We start from the raw sequence: 9,329 nt of genomic DNA on the forward strand, positions 1-9,329 counted from the left end.
CCTCAACGGATGATTATGACTTCAAAGCCCATCCATTTCCTTCTTTGATTATTGGAAAAACTCCTGAGAGTCATGATGCTACAATATATGGTTGAAATGTATTGAGATTTCAGTGTATTTTAACGTTTTCCAGAATTTAAAGTTCGGGCGAGAATTGCTGTTTTTGCACTTCAACTTTCGTTCATTAAATATTCCGGTTTTGGAGGAATTCGGTGGCTTCTGGGCTATATTCCAAGCCTTATTGGAGCAAATTTGAGCTTTTAAATCCTCAGATTCTATAAGCCTAAAGTCTCGAGTTAAAACTCTACTTTCCAACTTTAGTTTAACGCGCTTAAAAATCAGTTGTGGTGTTCACAGGAAAATCTACTTTGTCTCAATATTTTGTCATTGATTGTAGCATAAAAACAAAGTTGTTTTTCTCGTTGACTTGTTTTTAATCTCCTTGGTCATCGTCTTTTTTATGCTTTCAAAATGCATTCATTGCTAACTTTGATTAGATTTGTCTTTATGATTTTTTAATTTGCTTCTTATAAGAAAAAAAAAGTGTTTATCTAAACTATACCTGCAGTTTAGCTTGGTAGGCTAAAGTCTAATTTAATCATGACTTTCATCATTGCTAAATAAAATGTTTTAAGTTGGTTAGTCATTAGACCATTCTTGGTCTTCTCTGTCATTTTCTAGACTACTATAGAAACAATCAGTCAAAAAAGCATTCAGCTTAGTTTTGTGCTTTTAACATAAAGTATTTTTTCTATCCTTTTTATTAAACTAGAGCCAACACTTTTTTTATTACCACGAGGTATTTCTTTTTAATTCAATTAAAAGCGTCTATGAAAGTTTTTTTTTTAATAAGGACGTACCGAATCATACTGTTTTATTTCTTTGGTCAAAAAGATTTTGTCGTAATTCAATCTTTTAGAGAGAATTCAGTACAATCTATTGCTAGTGTTCTTGACAGTTAAATTTCAGATTGAAAAAGTCTATAGTTTGTAAAAAGTTTATTAAAATTCATCTAGAATCACAAATTATAAGCTTAGACATTAAAAATTTGGAGCAGGTTGTTCATATTTTAAATGTAAACACATCTCGTTAAAGCTTTAAAGGAATATTTTTTAAAGTTTTATAATTTTATATCTTTATTTGTTTTTGCTGTATCTTATTGGATGGTGCTAAACATTTATTATTCATGAGATGAAGTTGGGTTTATTGGTCAGCCTAAGCTGAGCATTCAAATAGGTAAAATTCAGTTCTTCCATCATCATAAGACGGCAAAAAAAAAATCCGATTTCCCGATCTCACTTTGATTTCTAAACTTTCTTCCGATCGGGTTAACTTTTTGGGTACTTTTAGCGTGCGTTGCTTTTACAGATCAGTGGTGTTTCAAGATGGCGGCTCAAGCGATAAGTCAGATGCGATAAGTCAGTGTTGTACCAAAGTATTTCCAGTGTAAATCTGTTGCAAGCTTCAATTTTTCAATTTCTGTCATTTATTTTTTTAACTCGGCAAATTAAACACATGATTTTCATCAAGGAGATTCTTTTTCTACATCTCTTAAAGGTTTAAAGCCGTTTGCTCAAGTTTTTGTTTATGTTGAATTTTCTGATACTTTTTATTGCTGCTTTTTATTAGTTTTTGCAATAAAAACATATTTTTCTTGTTTGTCACTAGGGGGGAATTGATGGTGTTATAATTTTGTTGGAATTTGATAAAGTTTACAAAAGTACAGCTACTGTCTAAATTTGATAAAGACTGGATGCAATCGTGCTTTTTAGGACTTGGACGTGTTTGATAAGGCGAATCGCAAAAAATTGTTTGGTTCCCGTCATTTCTACTTTAAAAAGTCAGGGTCAGTCGGTCGAAAATATTTTTCTGTTAAGAAGCAGCTACCGTGAGATCAGGTAACTTGCATCAGTGGAGGCTAACATGCATAGCCCTCAAATGAATGACCTGGCTGGTCATTAAAATACAACTACGCAGCTCCGCTCGCAGCTCTACTCTACCATTTTTGTTTTGATTTATTTTTGTATTTTAATGACCAGCCAGGTTTTTTATTTGAGGGCTATGCATGTTAGCCTCCACTGATGCAAGTTACCCGATCTCACGGTATATCTTGTTGAAAGGGAATCCGTGTGGACTGATCCGAATTAAAAAATTGAGAAACCGTGGATAAACTGATTTTCGGTTTACTCTCCATTAGCATGAAGCCCGCTACTTCGATTTGAAAACTTGTAAACACAGACCGTGCAGAGGTCGACAGTGGAAATCCAACAAAGCAGCGGAAAAGCTTTCTGACTCTCCAACTCTACCTGCTGACCGTAAATTAGGGTCGGTCAGATGACGGGAACCAAATGATGACATCACATTTCCTATTATTAGACTTGCAAAATTATGACAAATGGTCTTTGGAATTTGATCAATTATATTAATATTTAATATATACAGTTCTTGTTGAAATTAACCAAACTATTTTTCACGCAGTTCCGGGCGCAGATTGTGTTTTTCTAACCTTTTCTAACCTTGGCGCACGTTTTGACTGAATGATGGAATGGAATGAATGGCGATAACAGTTTATACATATCTCTTATCAGACTTGCAGAAAGCGGACTGCAGAAAGTTATGAAAAATGGTTTCTAGAATTTAATGAATTATACCGTCAAGTTACACAACATGCACACTCTCGTCACAACTTGCACAGTCATAACAAACAGATCCATCTGGACTTCATTTAACATTGTTTTAAAGTTTAAAAAACACTGCCAGTGCTTGGCACAGAAGAGAGGACTCCCAGTTGAAATTATTTGCTACTCCGCTGCCCTGTTGAATTTATTTATTATGGTCGTGTGTTTATTCCGCCAAGGCAGTAAGGCGATCGCCCAAATTCATAGACCAATCAAAAGGTAGTTTAAAGAAAAACGGGGAAAATGAGCTTCCCCGCATAGTTATGAATTTTGAGTTTTGCTTTCGATTATCATTTGCGACCAGTCTTCAAGATGGTTGTGAACTTGACGGTACTACAAAATTTATTTACGCAGACTGCATGCAAATTATGTTTTGACCTTGCCAAATTTTGGCTTTGACTGAATAGCAGTCAGTTTTTACGTACCTCATTATAGCCTTGCACACAACTGACTAATGGTTTCTGGAATTTAACCAAGTCTACCAAAAATACAGTTCCTGTTGAAATGTTATAAATATGAACTACGTTTTGAAAAGTTTTTGATGCAAATTGTGTTTTTCTGGAGTTTGCACTTTGTGACTTAAAGCTTGTAGCTTGTTAGTTTAAAGTGTTATTGGAGTTTTATCAAGTAAAACAAAAAGTACAGTTTCTATGTATATTTGATGGATATCTAAATTTTGGTTCTGACGTTTTGGCAATTTTCTTATTTATTTCTAGTATATATAACACTTTAGTCAGATATGGATATTATCTACATCCAACAGAAAAAATGTGTCATAACTGACTGGAATGAAATTAACAAAAAGTTTAATTACACTATGTTTCTCTTTTATTTTATAGTAATGAACTATAGCTTAATTGTTTGATGTCATAGAAACAATGCTACAATGCTAAAGAGAAGTATACTTTGAGCTTCTCGTGGGGGGGGGTTTGAGGAGCTCTCGGGCTTGTTTTAAATAATTTTAAATCAAGTTATCAAATATTTCACATTTTGTACATTATTCAACATTTTTAGTCTACTCTGTGTTTCAGTACATCTCTTACATTTGTTAACCCACTTATTAAAGCTATCTAGCTAAGCTCTATTGGCTGACCTTCCAGCCTTGGCTGGTTTATTTCGGTTCGGTTAAGAATCCTATTTCCGTGTGTGTTTTTCTTTCTTTTCTTTTCGAATCAGATTAAGAGATATTGAAGTAAGTTTTTAAGCTGGTTAAAATTTCTATTGTCAGCTCTCTCAAGTCTTATCTTAGGCCATATTGGATGAGTGACAATCTTAAATAAGTTTGCTTTCTTGAAATTTCGATACAATCTTGTCACTTTGTTTCGAAAAGCAAGAGTGTCAAAGTTACATTGGGGTGTCTACACATATCTGGATTTTGACAAATTGTTCGTCATAGTTTAGCTATCTACTAAAATCCATTGCTAGGACAACGTTTCGATATGGTGTTAGCCATTTTTGGTTGCTATGTTCTAGCAATGATTGTTTTAAGTATTTCGATTGCTTAGTTTGTTTACTTTCTTTCCAATGGTGATGTGATTTCTTTGCCATCAACTTATTTCCTCATATGATATTTTTTTTTCGGTGTCTTTGGCTAAAAAATCATCAAGCACTTATTGGCCAAGAGTAAGAATGGTAAAATCTGTCTCAATATAATTTGCAGTGGATACAAAAAAAAGTCTGTAACTTTTGATAGAATTCGAAGTAGATAGCGGTTCTGTGCTTGTTTAAAAGATAATTTGGAGTGGAATATTATCAAAAATGGAAGAACTAAAATGAACAATTGAAGAAGATGAAAATAATACTTCTTATATAACAATGCTATGATCTTCATTTCTATATCAGAAATTCTTTAATCTTAGAACGTCATGAATGTGAAAAAGAATTCAAAAGTATTTCATTCAGTCAAATAATACAGCTTAGCCCTGTTTGACTTAAAAAAGGGCTCTTTTTATGTTTTTTTATGTTTTATGTTTTATCAGTGAACTTTGAACTATATTATCTTTCGATGGAAAAAATTTCTTTGAGAATTTTTTTCACATTCATTAATGACGCTCTAAGAACAAAGAATCACTTACGTGAAAATGATAATTATAGTATAATTATTGAAGAAGTTTTTTATTGAAGATTTTCTTCTTCTTCATTTTCTTCATTTTCAATCTTCATTTTCCGATCTTTTTTGAAAACAATTGTGGAAAAAATGTCGAAAAAGGGAGTAGGAAAATAGAAAAATTTGCCATTATGACAAATGATTACACATTTTTTTGAATGAGAATAAACTATAAAAGAACAGAAGGCTAAGATTACAAAAAATATTAAGAACAACTTGAGTACATTTTTAACTTTCTTCGAGGACTCTGAAACATTCAATTTCTTTGGGATTTCTTTTCACAATAATATCCACGTATATGATGAAAGACTTTTAGGCTTAAAATTGAAAAAGATAAGAACATACGAAAAATCTTAAAAAATTTCGATCGATAAAATGTGGTGTTCGAGGAAAGAAGTAGCGTGAAAAAGGAACAGGGTGGGAAAGGAACAGGGTGGGAATGGAACAGGGTGGGAAAGGAACAGGGTGGGAATGGAACAGGGTGGGAAAGGAACAGGGCTGAAATGGAACAGGGTGGGAAAGGAACAGGGCTGAAATGGAACAGGGTGGGAAAGGAACAGGGTGGAAATGGAACAGGGTGGGAATGGAACAGGATTGAAAAAGAACAGGGTCAGGGTGGAAAAGGAACAGGGAAGGGTTAACAATAATAAAACAAGATTATTACTATAAAACAAATTCCTTTCAGCTAGACAAACACAAACACAACGGTCGAAATATTTAAGATGATATAATAACTAACAAAATCAAAAAAACCGACACTATGGTCAACTATGCCGACATGACGTCATATGACGATGTTTATTACGTACCACCGCAAGTCAAACGCGAGACGACAAAAACGACGACGTCAAAATCGATTTCTACCGTACGTGAAGATGATTGGAAATCTTTAGCAAACTCGATTACTTATCTTTTCCATAAGAAACAATTACAAAAGTTAGAATTGGATATTTTGAACGAGAAAGTTAGAAATGTCCATTCTCATTCGTCAAAGAAAGGTGAAACCATTGTGGAATGTTACAAAGATTCCATATTGAAAAAAGGTTTGTCATTGTCAATCACTATTTTTTACCTTTATTTTGTTGTTAAGGTAGATAAGTTTATTGTTTATTGCATTTCATGATATGCACCATCATTGCAATGGATGGTCTTCCATGTCACCCAATAGCTGATTGGGTGAAAGTGACCTTACGTCACTTACAACCAATCAGCTATTGGGTCCATGATGTAATATCAGAAGACATTGCAGTGTTGAATATCATGAAAAGGTTTGTTATAAGAATCTCATGTTTGAAAACACAAGGCTTTGGTTTTCATAGTTGTTCGAGCAAGTTAAGGATATTATTTTAATGCTTTGCGGACTCTTAAACATCCAATTTCCTGTGGAGGCTCTACAAATTAACTTAATTGGTTGGTTAGTTGTTGAGTTGCCTTCTTTCAGTGAATTTTTTTCTAATTTTTATCAAAAAGGTGGTTGACCATAACCTCTCGATTATAATTGAACCCGATTTTCGATAAATAAATCTTTCGGCAACTTTCAGCTAAAAAACGGTTGGTTAAATGTTTTTTTGGACTTTTCTAAATTGGATCATCATTTCTTTGATATTTTTTGTGCTAAAGTAGTGTATCATCATAGGTGAATAACGACTGAACCAGATTTTTAAAATGAATCGCTATTCCTAAGCATATTGGAGCATATGTAAATAAAGTTCTACACCGAATAATCCAATTTTTGACTAGATTTTCTTTATCCCACAATACCAATAACTAAGGTACCAGCTTTACTCGTGATTGATTCAATCTTTAATCTGATTTTGAATTTAATGTTTTTTTTGTTGATTAACCAGGTAGGTCTATAAAAGTATCACTTGTTTTTTTATATATTCAACTGTTATAATTTCAGGTATGATTGTGCTACGAGAGGCCATCAAAGAAAAGAAAGGAAACGAGCTTTTGGAACGCTTAGGTGATGTTTGGACTTCCTTCTATAAAAACATTCTACCAATGTTACTCGCTATTTTTTATCCCATACAAGAACAAGGAACGACTATTCGAGCAGTCACACTTATCGGGTTCCGTGATATGGTGTTGCTGAAAACTAAAATTGCGGACGCGTTAGAACCAGGTAGTAAAGCATCTCCTGAGATTAAACAAATGTTATTAGTATTGGCTAGCGTACATGATGGTCCACCGCCTAGTGATAATTACCTGAGACTAGAGCAGCTGGTAGCTCGTGTTATTTCACCCTACTTAGGATCTAAAGGACTTCATACACCACAAATGTCAATGTCTAAACGTAACTCGATCGATCACAAGTCAAGCAACGGGAACGGTTTACGAGAACGAAAGTTATCCATATCTAAAGTTTTAAAGGAAGAAGTAACCCGGAAATTTCGCCGTTCAGGTAGTTTAACCGGACAAACGAATAATACGGAAACGAACAATAATACTAGTTTTAAGAGGCGCTTTAAAATTGGTGATAACCCGCCCGTTCAGTCGCAGGCGGTAGTACCGCCCGTTGTGAAAACCTCGTTAGCAAATGATTCGTCTATTGAGATTTCGAAAGCATCTGAAGATAGTGATATGTTAGCATATCTTGAGGAGCGTAAACAAAGATGGAAGAATCGAGATGAGATGCTTGGATCTGAATCCTTATTAGAATAATAAAATGATTGGTTCAGTCAAGTTTTGTTAAAAATCTTTGTTTTTCTTTTTTTTTTTTCTCAATGCATCCTTTTAGAAAGCGAAATAAGAAAATTATTTATTTGGCTGTTTAAAAATTCTGTTATTAACGAAGGCCGAAATGCCTTTTTATGTATCTTTATCCCTTTTCCGTTCCGATGTCGGCATATGACGACAAATGATCGTACCTTAAAAGAAACTCATCGGTTAAAGGGCTAGAATAGTGTAATACTGAAAACAATCAGTATTTTACCCATCAAGACACCTCTGTCAAACAGCCAGTTGATCTCATCTCCATTCTCAAATAATTGACCGAAAATTCGTCCCCGGTGTGAAGGAAAGACTGGAAAATCATTCCCAATTAAATAACTTTATCTACCCTAGGAAAAAAGCGTATAATCAATTGACTTCCAAGCCCGGAAGGCTAGACTCGAGACTCCAGGATGAGAAATGAAGCCATTTATTTCCCATCCAGAACACCCGCACGTAGTTATTACACAAACGATGGATTGAAACTAAAATCTATCTACCACTAGATACAATCCGCCGGCATGATTACGGCGTGTTCTATGCGCGTTTTGGATGCGAAATAAGTGGCTTCAATTTCTCTTGCCTGAGAAGGGTTACAGTTTTGCCTCCAGCCATTCGGGCTTGAAACTCAATGTTATAATCCCTATTGGGTTTTTGTATAGGAAGAACCAGAAATGATCACGTAAAGTTTAAATGCCACTGATATTTTTAAAGAATATTTTATGAACCAAGGTAAATGTAAATATTTTAAGAAAAATAGTTTCTGATATTTTTGCGAATGAAGATAATTTTCATTCAGTTTTTTTTGTAACAAGAAATCATAAATCAATATTACGATACATTATTATCTAAATCAAACTTTTAACTCTCACATTTATGCTTTCATGTTGTTCTAAAATGACCGGGGGGTAGTACTAGGGTTGGCGGATGATAGGGGTATGTGCGGAAGGGACCTCCGAAAACCGACCCTTAGAGAGACTGATTTTTGCTGAAAAGGTGACCCTTAGAGAGACTAATTTAAAACTTTCTGATTTTTCCGTCCCTTAGAGAGACTTTAAAAGGTGTAAAATGATAAATGAAGTTTTTTGTATCGGTTTCAAAAGAATCACTGACATTGTAGATCCGATCTTAAAATAAACCCTTTAAAATGTAAGGACTAACGTCAAGCTATCAACAAAGTCTAAACGAACAAGAGAGTATCGCTTCGCAAAAGCAGCATCTGATCCGTATTCGTATTCTGTAAATAATCTAATGGGCTTTGGCATTTTAAAGTCCTTGTTAAATATCTATCAGCGATTGCCAAAGTAGTTCGAGACAATCAGACCATAGCAGCCGAGATACTTTAGGCGTACAAACTTTCGCGGGCAGAAACTTTTGCGAGGTCGAAAAATCGTGAAATTTACGACATTTACTTTCGCGAATTTGAGGAAAAAATTTTTTTGCGAGCATAAACTTTGAATGGGTGAATGAAAATGAGAAAAATTGTCTAATAAAATTGCCTCCAAGGTGAAAAATATTCCTTAAATCCGGTAAAGACGGCTGCTCTTCGACTTTAAAAGGCATTAAAGGCATTATTACGATTTCGATTTTTTTGAGAATTTACTTTCGCGAATTGCCTTGTTAAGAATTTTCAAAGACATTTACTTTCGCAAAAAAGGCCAAAATTCGCGAAAATTGGGAAAGCTTTTATACGCCTAAAATAGTGTCTTCATATGGCACCCCTTTGATCTTGGCAATAATTCTTGATATTTCGCTTCTAAAAGAGTGTAAAATTGATAAAAAAAATTAGTCTTTCGAATTTTCCCTAAGTTCAAACCATCTGGTGCCGAACA

General features: G+C 34.2%; 1 protein-coding gene across 1 annotated transcript; it reads left to right on the forward strand.

Annotated features, from left to right (window-relative positions):
• Positions 1 to 5,461: 5,461 nt before the first annotated feature.
• On the forward strand, positions 5,462 to 8,334 carry LOC136823220 (proline-rich protein 5-like). Its single transcript, XM_067079394.1, has 2 exons — positions 5,462 to 5,828; positions 6,689 to 8,334. Exons 1-2 carry the CDS (start codon positions 5,546 to 5,548, stop codon positions 7,447 to 7,449), a joined length of 1,044 nt encoding a protein of 347 aa, XP_066935495.1. The 5' UTR covers positions 5,462 to 5,545; the 3' UTR covers positions 7,450 to 8,334.
• Positions 8,335 to 9,329: the final 995 nt, after the last annotated feature.

Source organism: Clytia hemisphaerica, unplaced genomic scaffold, assembly GCF_902728285.1.
Source record: "Clytia hemisphaerica strain Z4C2 unplaced genomic scaffold, Clytia hemisphaerica genome assembly, whole genome shotgun sequence".
In the NCBI taxonomy this organism is placed as follows: Eukaryota; Metazoa; Cnidaria; class Hydrozoa; order Leptothecata; family Clytiidae; genus Clytia; species Clytia hemisphaerica.